This window comes from Fringilla coelebs (genome assembly GCF_963513975.1).
Source record: "Fringilla coelebs genome assembly, chromosome: 5".
Lineage (NCBI taxonomy): Eukaryota > Metazoa > Chordata > Aves > Passeriformes > Fringillidae > Fringilla > Fringilla coelebs.
The window spans coordinates 63,265,231-63,279,045 of NC_140033.1; the positions used below are offsets into that span (position 1 = coordinate 63,265,231).

Below are 13,815 nucleotides of genomic sequence, written 5' to 3' on the forward strand. Positions count from 1 at the left end.
TAGCTCTGGTCTGGTTAAAATGTTCTGTTCTCTAAAGACTTAATATTGGAATGTTTAGTTGCATTGTTCACTGGGAGAATGCCCATTGGTTGAAATTGCATCAAGCTTTTTAAAACAAAGGTTTTTTTTTAAGTCTTCCAATGTTTAACAAATAATTTATTTACAGCAAAGTATCCTGCAGATGGCACATTCATTCATTCTTCATTCTTGTGGATGGCATGTTCTTACATTCTGTAGTTTCTGTTTCCTGTGTTCCCTCTACTTGTGTTCTTCAAATGCACTTCCTGAAAGTTTAGAAAGAAAAGTTTATTACAGGTAGGTTTAAATATATTGTATGACCACAAAACCTATGATAGTAAGAAAACAGTTGTCCTCAGTGCTGGAACTGCTAGATAATTGTGTTTTAATCATTAATTCAGTTATCTACAGAGAACTTAACTATGCAGAACTTCTGTATAGTTCCCTGTTCTGAAATTCCCTGTTCTCCTAGACATAAACACTTTGACTGTTGTCATTCTTGATCTTGGCAGAAGAGACATCTGCTGCTGGAACCTGGATGGGCTTAGGGATAGAGCAGGTGCCAAAGATTTCCTTTCTTTCCCAAAGATATTTGCAGAAGGAGGATGTAGAGGGGCCAGGGAATGTTCAAGTTGTAACTGGAGGATTTATGGAATCTCTTGGGCTTTGGTACCAGGTATTTTCAAAATTGCTCTGCTAACTACATATTGCACAGATGGCATAATAGATTTGTTGGATAATACCTTGAGGAGGAAAAAAATTGTGGGTTTGCTGTAGGAGCTGCAGCCATATAATTTGTATTTTCAAAACAGGGTGATGTGCCAGGCAAATCAAGAGAGCTTTGGAGTGCATAACGCCCTCAGTTCCCTGTCATTCCACACACAGGCCAGCATCAGCAGCAGTGATGGGGTGGTTTTTACATTTCAATTTGATTTCCTTGTTTGCCACTCTAGTAAATATTAGCCAGGACCAAGACTGCATATTCTGTATCAGACCAAAGCCAGAATTTTTAAGTGACTCTCCATATTTATAATACTCATCAGAATACTTAGTTCAGTGAAATTGCTGGGTTTTTTCTAAGAAAAGCAAAAAACCAAAATCTCTGTAAAAGGTGAAGCCATGTGTATGCAGCTCTACCACTGCATTAGCTGTTATTTATGCCCTAAAAGTAAGGACCCTCTAAAATTTAAAGGAATAACATTTTCTTGCTTTTCTAATGGAGAGAAATAAAATGGGAGCTGATTTGGTGCATTGGTTTTGTGGGGTTTTTAGTGATTTCCCATAAAAAATACTGTTCTACATATAACCTTTCCATTTCCCTTCAGTATCTATTAAAAATAAAATCAGAAATCAAATTAAAAATAAAGCAAATCAGAAACTTTCAAAGGATCACAAAACTTGAACTCATAGAGAGCTTATTAATTTTCACTGGATTTGTATTGGCTTCTGACGGATATGAGAGGAATTATTATTTTAAGTAAAACAAAAATTAGGCAGTACTAGTAATTGTTAACTTAATTATACCACCACCAAGTATAAAACATTGAGCCAAACTAGGATTTATCAACACTGACAAGCCAAAGTTGTTAACAGCAAAATAGTCATAATGAAGAAATGTTTTTGTTAGGAATATGCCATTATAGACTAGATTAATCATCTAGTCACTATTTCTGTGAACAGTTCAGAAGGATATTGGCTGGTCCTCATCCAGTTTTGCTAATACTGCTGTAGAATAGCATCAATCAAATACAGAATCAGAAATGTCAACAGAATTCTGCTTATCCTTAAATTAGAATATATTTTGCTTTTCATTGCCTGTTTCTCTTCCAACTTTTCCAAAATGACCTTTGCTGCCTTCACTTTTTCCTGAGTTATACATTATTTTTCACCCTGAAAAGCTCATTCTGGGTGAACCCTTAAATTTTCACTGATTAAAATAATCATTGCAGCATTTCACAGGAGTCTGCCAACACTAAGGATCCTGCCTTATTCTACAAGTGCTTATATTGGTTACAATGAGCTAAGAAAACAGGAATTTCTTTACTCATATGCCCAGGGTTTTTTTTTCTACACAGCAACAAAACAAAATATTCTCCTCAGTGCTGACCCTAGGTGCTCCTCCTTGAAGAGAGTTTACCAGCATATAGGAAAAGTTCTATGCTACATTTTATTTACCAAAAGTCATATATTCTTAAAGATTACAAACTCTTGATCTATAAAATAGACAATGAGAGCCTTAAAATGAAACAACAGCCATTTTGCATTGCAGTGACTTTCAAAGTCTATTTAGATTGAAAATTAACTGTATGTTTCTGAAATCAAAATATAAATTCTCTCTGCTACTGTTGTTGTCTGACTTTAAAATGGTTTTGTCATTCAAATAAAGCAGGTACTAAGGTGCAGGAGTGTTTCACTTACAGATTTTAATAAAGATATGTAGGTGGAAAAAGAGTTGTCGTGATACAGCTAGCTTTGAAATTGAAGGAAGATGCCAGGTTGCTTTTAGAACACTTCCTTCTCCAGAATCAGCATTTTGATACATAACTTCCAATAAACGTACTGGTGGTAGCATGCATGCCAGAAAATGCTTTTATCCACCTAATACATTCTTTTCAAGTATGAAATACTGAGACCACTGGGGGAAAAAAAGCCACAGACCCCAAAACCAGGTGTGAATGCCTGAACTAGGTTCTCAGCCCTGCTTTTTTACTGGTGTAGAGAAGTTTGGTTTGTTTCTCAAGTCTTTGAGAAGAAGGTAATTGGAAATAAAACTGCTCTGAGCTCATATTCAGACCCAGACAAAGCCAATCATAATTTTAAGATGAGAGATGCGAAATGTGATCAGTTTATAAGTCAGCTAAAGAACAGGGAAGCAGACTTCTAGCCCTTCCACCTTCAGCATGGATCTTTGGAGATAAGGCATCATTAGCAGTCGGATAACAACTACCTCAGAATTGGTCATTTGACTGAGCTGGAAGGGTACTGGGAAGCAAGCAGCAGCATTCTTATCCCATTAGGGCAGACATTCAAACCTCATATTGGCATTGAAAGTTCTCTTGCTCTATTGGTAATAAATGGAAAGTCTAATGTTTGTAGTAACAGGCATGATACCTTAGCTATGAATTCTCTGGGGTCTCTGAAAGCTTTCTAGTTCTGTGGGCAGTGTGATCACTGACATAAAAACAGGGCTGCAAAGCAAGCAATGGGAGAAAATAATTCTCTGGAAAGGCCAAGTCCTTCTATCTGTTACACCTAAAAGTTCACTCATTGGCTTGGTAATGTGGCATGGCTTCAACAGAAATTAGGATTGGTGCCGTGGTGCATATTTTGGCATGTGAATGTATCTGAGTTGATATTGAGCCAATTACAAAAGAATCTGCCAGTCTTAGAAAAATTAATGAGAAATATTGCAATACTTTTTCTGTTTTCTTAATGGCATTTTCTTAAAATAAAAATACTAGTATCTTTTCCCTTTCTGTCTTAGTCCCACTCAGTATTTATTTAAATTTTTAAGATTAGATAAAATATGAAAAGTATTTTTGAGAAAACCCACCTCCTATTCATACTTAGTTGGTATATTTATGTGCATTGCTCACATATGAGGCCAAAAGAAGAAAAAGGAATGCAAATCTGAGGAAGAGCAAAATTATATCTAGATATGCACCTCTTTTGTCATTTTGCTCAGGTTGCAAGGGTATGACATGGCACTATGTTCATGAACAAGATAAGGTTGTGCCAGGGCTGGTGTAGATGGGATGGTGGGAAAACTTTTTTCTCAGAAAACATTGTCAAGAACTGTAAAAGGCTGCCTAAGGAAGTTGTGGAGTCATTATCCCTGCAGTTATTTAAAATATATGTAGATGTGGCACTTACAGACAGGATTTACTAGTGGACTTGGCAGTGCTGAGTTAATGGCTGGACTCAATGTTCTTAGAGTTCTTTTCCTGCCTAAATGATTGTATGGTTCTTTTTTACTGGATTTTAAAATCAGCCTCACCAGCCTTCACATTCAGTAGTAATTTTCAAGGTACCTCATAATCTTGGACGTAGAAGAACTTTGTGACATTCTTTCTGTGACACTGCTTCATCTGAAAAGGTCACAATCTTCCCTCATGTGTACAGTTTTGGAAATTGTTCACTTGTTTCCTTTGGTAGGGCAGTTGTTTTTCAAAGAGCTACTCAATAGTTTTCCAAATTGCTGTAAAAATTTAATTCACTTAAGGATAATTGACTAAACTTTAAGCATTTTTCAGAAGAGAAAGAAACAAACAAAAGAAAAGCTAGATAGTACCATGACACTGAAGACAGGACTTAAACTCCCCCTCTTGCTCTTGTTTTGCACTTTAAAACTCTAAATATAGTATAAAACTGGGAGGAACCATTACTTTGCTTTCCAGCAGAACTCCTGAAACTGTAAATAAGAGAAGATCCCTACTCCACTGAACTAAGATCATCTACCAAATTGTGCCTAGCAGGAAACATCTGCACAAGGAACTGGGGAAATAGACCACTTACTTAAGCACTAGAAACACTAAACCAAAACCCCAATCCTGGATTAGCCATTTAAAAAGATTGAGGACATGCTGAACAAAGATTATCCAATGTATGAAACGCATAAGAAACTGATTCTCCTTGAAATCTGAGAGGAACTGAACAACCTCTTATATATTGCACCTAGTCCTACCTTATGGCTTGCATCTAAATATGAAAATTCTGAAGATGTGGTGTATATATATACACACAGGTATATATATATTCACTTTCTATGAAGAAGATATAGATCTCATATATAGCATATCATATTGAGAGAAACATTGTTTAACAGAAAAATAATTTGACTTAAGCATATCTATTGTTTTAGTTAAAATCAGTGGCATATCAACACTATGAGCTAGCTAAATACATTCATCCTGGGAGAGTGTGTCCAAAAAAGTTTGAAAACAGTCGCCTTACTTAATGGTGGCATGTACAACTGACTGCAAAAAGAAAATAGAAAGAAAAAACTTAAGTGAGGATATGTACTGGTTTTTCATACTGAATTTTCCTTCTCTTCCCTCCAGTGTACTTTCCTTTTATCTATCAGAAATCTGAATGTTTCTCCTACCTGTTCTGTATTTTCATTTCCTCAAACTAATTTACTTCATCCACAGATAAAAATGAAAATTTGTTTGTATTTCCCATCAGATTTGTTATTTTATTGCCAAGTTCCTATGGAGAAGCATTTATGATTTGTTTTATTCTGTTCAAAATGGTCCTTTACAATTACAGTTTCCATAAAGGTGTTTTCTTTAATATTAATTTATCTCTAATTTAATTTTCTCTCACATTTTCTAAAAATTCCGTCTTTTATTTGGGATGCATGTTGCTTCATTCAGTTTTGCAATATTTTCATCTTCTTTGATCTAATTCCCTCACCCTTTTTTTTTCTCTTGTGCTCCTCATTGTCCTTTTACTGTCCTTTTCACCTCTTGATTTTTTTTTTCCTTTTTCAATTTCTGGGATGATTTCTTCAGCAGCTATGCTCTCTCCATTTCTCAATTACATACTCCCTTTTATTTTTTGCCTTCTTCCAGTACCCCTCCTGAGTGCTACCTCCCCTGATGCTGCAGAAAGATACAAGGTCTTTCCTGTCTGTAAAAGACAGTGCTCTCCTGGCTATGTTTTAAACTGGGAAGAGGACAGCTGCCTAAAGATGACATCATTCCTTAGTCCTCCAAGGAAAGTGGTGCAGAGATTCATCAAAGAGCTGGCAGGTATCTTGTCTCCTTTACTCCAATGTTTTATCCATCTCCTTAGCAACAAGCATGGGAAGGAGCACACTGATTTCTGGCCAAGCCTGTTTTCTTCTCTCCAGCTTTCCTTAAGTTTATGTGTGCCCAGACAGGAATAAACCTAAATCAGGGGTTTCTTGTCTGCAGTTGAGCTCCACCTGAAGAAGTCTTCACTTGTTGCCCTATGTGCCCTTTGAGGTCTCAAGGTGATACTTCCCAGGGAGGATCATACGTACACTGATTTTTGGAAAACTCTTGAGGAAGGAAGGAGAAAGGATTCCATACTATGAATTGACTTATGGAAAAGAATGGATGCTGGAATGATTACAATAGTTCTTTTCATAAAGTTCATATTAAGGAGTTTAATATACAGCACTGGTTTCCTGATTTCCTATGAAATCTTAGGTTCCAGGTCTTGTAAGCAAAAATTTTCAGATAAGTGCAGGAGTGGTGCCAACATGTGTGTAGGACAGACAGGGTCAACAGTAATAAAATAAATCATGAGGGACTTACAGCAGAAGACAGATAATATGTAAAACAGATGTTCAGACCTCAAACAGGAGAGACAATTGAACATGAGCTTAACAACTGAACATGAACATTGTAGCCTAGTTTAAGATGGGTTTTCTGAACTATAGGCTCTGTTGATACATACAGTATGCATACAGTACACGTATGTAAGTATATCTGGTATCAGAGGAACAAAAATCTGGATACTCAGAACTCCACAACTCTATAAATAATACCAATTAAAATTGGAACTGGCTTGGAGAATATATATATATTGAACTTTAAATAGTTAAAATGAAGTTTGCAATGATTGCAGTGACTATCCATTTAATTTAGTTCTGATAAATAAAAAAAGGGGGAAAATAATGAAGAAAAAAAATTTTGTTCATTTAAATGTAAAATGAATAGCAGAATGTCTTATTTCCTTCTTGAGCGCCCACTCTACCTCTTGAGCGCCCACTCTACCTCTACTTAAAAGGGGAGGATGAGTGAAGAGATTCTGAATAGATGAGTTGTTAAACAGTCAGTGCTTAGTTTCTCTTTTGAAAGAAGTCTCAGGTTGTATTTATGATTGGATGATGTAGATTCTTGTCACTTACTACCCTATGGCAGGATAAGACCTCACAACTAGTGGTTTAGAAATTCTGTGTTTTATTCAGCGTTCTAAGAGATAAGATGGAACACACCACTTCCCACTTAATTCCCACCTTGGCAACTATTTTCCAAAGTTCTACTAAATCTAGTAGGCAGAATACACCAATTGTTTTGTATGTTACCAGCCTTAATTATTGAATTTGCTGGGAAATGTCCCGACAAAGGCAGGAATGACGCATCTGACTCCATGTTCTCAGAAAGCTAATTTATTATTTTATACTATATTATATTAAAGAATGCTGTACTATACTAAAGAATACAGAAAGGATCCTTACTAAATGCTAAAAAGCTAATAATGAAAACTCATGACTCTTTCCAGAGTCCTGACACAGCTTGGCCCTGATTGGCCAAGGAGTCAAAACAACTCACACCAAAATCCAATGGAACAATCACCTGTGGTAAACAATCTCCAAACACATTCCACATGAGCACAACAGAGGAGAAGCACATGAGATAAGAATTGTTTTCCTTTTCTCTGAGGCTTCTCAGCTTCCCAGGAGAAAAATCCTGGGCAAAGGGATTTTTTCAGAGAATGTGAATGGTATGCTTGATAGAATTTTCCTTCCTTAAAATACGTAGGGTTTTTTTTGGTTGGCTCTTTTCTTTTTTGGTCTGGTTTGGCAGCTGGTTGCTCGTTGGGAATTTTTGCCAGCCTGACCTACCTTTTGTGCTTTTGGCATGTCGGTGTGGCGCTGGGCGCGTACAGACCGCGCGGATTTGGGTGGTTTTATTGGAGCACAATACATCTCCAGCCTCCTCAGGTCACAGCTCTGGAAGCAGCATTCATCCACTATTCCCTTGTGGTGTAAGCGTCTACTGCTGGATCCATACCCCGTGGGCTTGCCTGTTCAAAACACAAAGGGGAAGTTTTTGGGTTAGAAAGGAAATGCAGAGGTCTCAGGAGCAGTCATATTATTGAGGTGTATTATGTTAACTGAATCACCAATGGCCATTGTAGAGGCTGCCTTTGAATATTCCTTTCCAGATATTCCTGGAAATGGACAGCTTTGATCTCTATGTGCGGTTGCTATTTAAGCATCTGAACAAATCTGTGCCTTCTTAGAAAAGTATTATTAAAATATTTTATTGAACTGCATTAACCTCAAAAATAGAGAGGGAGGAAGCTGAAATCTGACATTTGGAGACCTTACAAAGGAAATTTACCTTTTAGGTTCTGTATGAAAAATGATAGTTGAACCAGCTCTTGTTTTTAGCTGGTGGATCACAACTGTGTTGTAGGCAAGTATTTCCTAATAAAAAAGGCTACACTGAGGTACTGTGTGCAAAGTGTGTTCCAAAGGGGAAATACTGTATACCACTGCACAGGCTGTAAGGTCTGCCAGCTCTAAAGTAGGAAGAAGGAATCAAAATAACAAAGTAATGAAATAGGAAGGTTGGTGGAACAGATGAAAGTGGAAGATTTTTATATTCCATAGATTTGCACAAGATAAGAGATGGGACTGATATTGCATGGCTTTTCTGTGCTTTGCATTTGTACCAGCCATCTATGGAAAATACTTAACTGGCAGCTCAGTTCCAGTAAAGGCCAACATTTTCATTCATATGAAAATGTTGGCCCTTACACATTTATATTTTGTCTATTTTCCTCCTGTGGTTTATGATTTCCTTTGTAACTTCTAAATTCTCTGCTGTCCTACAGAGAGATTAAAGACCCATTATTTCCTGGGATTGTTTGTACATGACCAAGTCGGATGCGCAGTTGCCCTGTTATGACTAACTAGAAATGAAGGAACAGTAAATTCACAAAAAGTAAGTAGTTGCTTGCTTGCTACATCTATTTTAAAATTCTGATAGAATTTGATTTTAGACAGTAAAATTCTGAAAAGATTAAGTGTTTTGTTTTGACATTTTCAGTATTAAATCTTTCCATTTACAGAATGATCCACTTTGGTTAAGAAATGAAAAATATGGAAAAAAAAGACAAGCGTGCCAAGAGCCAAAACATGAAGTAAGTCAATTCAGTCAGCTCTACCAATTTCTTTTCTTGCCTTTTTTTTTTCTCTTCTCCTTCTCAGTTATATCACTGAGACCAAAAATCTGTTATTCACAGAGTTTGGCAGGAGTTTACGTTTTAAGAATTACTCAAGTTAAGTAAAGGTTTAGGACATCAAAAAAGATGAATATTCAGTTTCTCTTTGGGAAATTATTGTCCCCAGTGCTTATACAGCAAAGTCTAGGTTGATATCCCTGTGTTTGTCCTGCAGTTGTCAATTTGAAAAGACAGCACTACATTTTACTGTTCCCTGTGATTTAAATATGTGTCCACTGATAAAGAACCCTTGAGGCCTTAGAATGTTAGCAAATGAAAAGACCTCTGGTGGTACAGTGTGTCTCACATTTTAGCCAGCAACTCAGCCAGTTAAGAACTAACTATCCCTATGAGCTTTGTAAACCCAGGAAACAGGGTTTTAAAATGTCTTTTTTTCCCCCCAGGGACTATAAATTAAACAAAAAGAAAAACATGCTTGCTTAGTGTATTGCAATCCACTGGAGGCCTCTATATTGCACATTGCCTGCTAAATTATTTGTTTCATTAGGCTAAGCATTACAGCAAGCCAGGAGTAAAGTACAGTAATATTTTAGTTTGTATCTGTGTGTGTGTTGTTTTATGTGTATCACTGAAAAGTACTAGAAATACTAAGATGTGGAGTTTGGTTTGGTGTTTTGATGGTTTTTTTCCCCCCCCCAAATTATTTTCCCTCACTGAGTTATAATATGAAATATAAGCTTTTCCCTGGAGATTTTTCCTGAAATCTGCCAATCTGGTTGTTTCAGCCTAATAATTTTAAAATTGAGCACTCCTGATAAAGTGTAGAGTGTCATGACTTTGCAGTATACCCACAGGTGTGCCACATTTGGTCTTGTTCCCATTTAAAACATGGAAAGGCAAATTCTGTTCCTGGATATGCAGGTGCCAGATCCAGCTGTACTGTAGGTACAAGAACTGATTAGTTACCCTTCCCTTTCTTTTCTCAGTCTGTCAGTTTTTCATAAGTAAATCCTAAAAGCTTCTGCTCAAGTTATTTTACCCTTCAATGTCTAAATTTAATCAATTATAAAGTTGATAAAGTACCTTGACTTACCTATTCCTGCTGACTGATTTATTTAGTAATAAGTAGCAACATTTTTCCACACCATCATAAATATGCATAAATAGTTAATACAAATCCTGAGCCCTGGAATCTTTCTGGTGAAAATCTCAGACTAGTTCAAAATCATTTTTAGAGTAGCCAGACCAAAGGCATCTATGTATTTTTCTTACAGTATAATAATTTTATGAAGGATTATATAATGTCTAATAGCTCTTCTAAAAGCTTGTATGGGACATATAACAAGATGGGAATGGAATCTCTGTCACACCAGTGATGATTTCAGCTATGAAACATGACATTAACTTATTTGTAGCTTAAATATTTGTGCATCACATGGCATAATAAATGCTCATCCTTTATATAAAGATAACATTAGTATTGAAAAGTTGGAATTTTTTATTCCAATAAATGTTTTCCCAAGGCTTTCAAAAGACCAAAGCACCAAGTATACTTAAAATTTGTGTGATGTAGAAAGTGATATTTCCTAAAGTGCTGTACAACAGAGAGAGCAAATTAACAGAAAAAATACTCCTTTTCAGTAATCATGATCCACAATCGTAAATGAGAAGTGTCTGATGACGAAAGTAATTTTTAGGCAATAGATTTTAAATTGCTGCTGACCTCTCAAGTGCTGCAGTATACAAAGATGCTATCACAGAGAAAGATGAGATAAAGAATTACAAGGAGATACCACCACTTCTACAGATGTTATCACTGTTGGGCCCATCTGTTCTGGCAGGACTGCAGGGTCAGATGGTCCCAGTTCATCAAGTTAACAAAGTATGCACTTAGATCTAGGCAAATGTTCAAGCTCCTACGTAGTGTGTTGGATTAAATCACATATTAAACAGTGAGCACATGCCTGACTGCTCTCCTGCATAGGGACTGATATAAATAAGCACTTCAGTTGCTTTCTAGACAAGAGTCCATATTGGTAAATAAATGGCAGGTGGTTCTGCGTTTTTAATGTAATTTCTCCTCCTTATTTTTGTTTTAATAGTATTGCCTTCAGTATGGACTGCACCTTCTGTGTTGCTATACTGGGAACCCAGATAGTTCTTTCTCATCTTTCTGACATAATTTGAGTGCTGCCTTCCAGCTGTTATCAAAAGTTCCTTCTATTTTCTCAACCTTCAAAGTGCTGCCTGCGGACATACAACAGTCCTAGGCATTCCTTTTTGCTGATGTACACTGACTTCCTTGGAGGTTTCTTTCCTTTTTTGCCAGTGGCTAGCTCAAAAGGATTTCATATCATGTTGGTCAAAGTTTACTTAATAGAATATTTGGCTCTTATTTATTCTGCTTTATCAAATCTGTGGATGTCTCCTTCAGTGCACAACAAGAAGATATGAAGTCCAGTCACAGTGAGGTCTCCTGAAAGCAGCCCAAGGTATAGGAATCCAACAGTTAAACCGCTGGCTTCTCCACTAACAGCACTTCCCTTTAAATGATGCAAAGTCACTGGAGTAATTCAGCAGGACTTGTTTACACTTGGTTTCCTTCTGTTCTTCCTCATCCCTCCAAAATATCCTCCTGTGGCTGCCGCTGGGTCTGCTCTACCACTGGTTTCAATGTGAGAAGAACTGGTGTAGGTGGACTACAGAAGTTTCAAATGTCAAATTATCTAGGCATTCTGTGTAGAACCATAATCTGCTGTTGTAGTATTAAAATCAGAAATGACATGAGAAATAGTCCAGGATAAATGCAAAGCTAATCTAATCCAGGACTCTAGGAAAGAACTGGGGTTATCTTCTGAAACTTTTATGTGACTCTTTGTATTTGCTGTTGTGTCCTTCTAGCCAAGCAGTAGAACTCGAGTGCCATTAGACTGTATTTCAGAAATGCATCATAAATCTGAAAAACAGTGCACTTAATCCTACTCTAGTATTAGAGTCAATCTCCAGCTGCAATATGGTGAAAGGCCATTGACCTGTTAGAGTGCTGTAGTCTTGTAGCAAGAAACTCAACATGTTTCCATCAAAACATTGGGGTCAGGTGCAATTTGGAAGTACTGACAGCAGCTTACAGGTATGGGAGCATCCTGTAAGGCAGCAGGTCAGACAGGATTTTCCTGTGGCCTGAACAACAGGCTGAGAGTTTGTGTTGCTGTATTACAGCACAATAATTGAACAAGAGCCTCCTGTGTGCTAGGTCCAGACTGGGAACTGGTGGTTGGAGGGGTTTTGAATTGTGTGTGCTGTGTGCCTTATGGTGGCACAGAAGGCTAGGGATGCTGAGCTTGAGATTCACCTTGCTCACCTTTGGTCTCTGAAAATTAGGGATCTAGTTTAAGATAGTGAAATCAACAGGAAGGTGTGTATTGAGAGGGAATTTTTCCTGTATTGAATGCTGTGCCAAAAATTAAATTTATTCTTGTCCTCTGAATGAAACAGTGTTCTTTCATCAGCTACAGGTAAAGCTAATTGATCTAGTCTTAGCATTCATGCACAGCTTCTTCTAGGACACTGAACTCAAAGAAAATTAATTAAATTAAAAATTATTGGTCCTAAATCACAGTATGTATGCACCTGGTGGAGTACAAACCTGTTCTCTTTGATTTCCAATTAAACAATTAAATATGAAAAATTGTTCTAAAGAACATGCCAGCCAGTGTGCTGTTTAATTATGTATCTCTGTACCTCTTTGACTAAATTCTCTATGTTAGTCTAGTACTGTCTATTTTTGCATTATAAATGCCTTCATATGCAAACTAAGAGACTGTTGATATCACTTTTCATCTCCTTGTAATCTTGGACAAATGGATTAGTGTTATATTGATAATACTTCTTGAGGGTGCTCTGGAATTTCTCATCTGTATTTGAAAAATTATGAGTCAATGTTCAATCAGCAGGAAATGCCTGGGTTTTGATACTTCTATGAAGTGTTAAAACAAACAAACAAGCAAATAAACAAACAAGCAAATAACAAATCTTGGGGATTGTTGTGAAGTCCCCTACCAGAAATACCTCAAGGTTTAAATGTGCAAAGTAGGCAATCTGATTTTCATGTAAATAAGTTGCAAGCATTTTGAAGTGACAATATTTAATGTTTAGTTTCCATTTTCCTTCAATGTTTTGTTAATGCAAAAAATTATTATGCTTAGACTGATTTTTGTTTGTATTCATCAAAATGAGCATATATTAGCATTTATAAATGCTCAATGAATGGATGCCCTAGCTCTGAAATCTAATTTAATATGCATGAGAATAGAGGATAAGCTTTATCAGTATGCACAAGTAAAATCTTTATGAAAGCATCTGCATTTGTGAATATTGAGATATTGCACTACATCTACTGCTTTGTGGAATTCTAGATTGTATTAACTACTGAGTCCAATGCAATAAGATGTTTGCTCTTTGCTCTGAAATCCTAGCAAGTAAGACTGGAAAAACATGGACACTGAGTATTGATCTATAAGAGAAATCTATCAGGACTTCACAGAGTGTTTTGCCTGAATAAGTGAGGTTTATAAGCTTCACCTTTTGAAAAGAAGATAGCTCTTTGATATTTCAAATGCAGAGTAAAATAACTATTTTACTTCTTTAAAGTCAGTGAGACAAGTGTGGCCTTTTCCCAGAAGATCTTAACTTGTAATTTTTATGACTGTGTTTATTTAGTCTGTCCCATAGTTAAATAATATTTTTTCTTACAGAAATATCCTTTCAGAAATATTTTTACCTTCATTGTAGAATTGGGAAGGAGTTCTTCTCTTCACCTAAACTTATTTCCAAAGTACAGCACTTGTAACG

General features: G+C 36.5%; 1 protein-coding gene across 1 annotated transcript in view; it reads right to left on the minus strand.

The window, feature by feature from the left end:
- Window positions 1–224: 224 nt before the first annotated feature.
- Window positions 225–13,815, minus strand: part of IGF1 (insulin like growth factor 1) — a gene marked incomplete at both ends in the record, with an annotated part of 46,823 nt that continues 33,232 nt past the window's right edge. Inside the window, 2 exons of the mRNA XM_084206927.1 lie at window positions 225–284; window positions 7,616–7,797. Of these exons, the coding sequence (XP_084063053.1) occupies window positions 225–284; window positions 7,616–7,797 (242 nt within the window). The remainder of the gene's footprint in view (window positions 285–7,615; window positions 7,798–13,815) is intronic.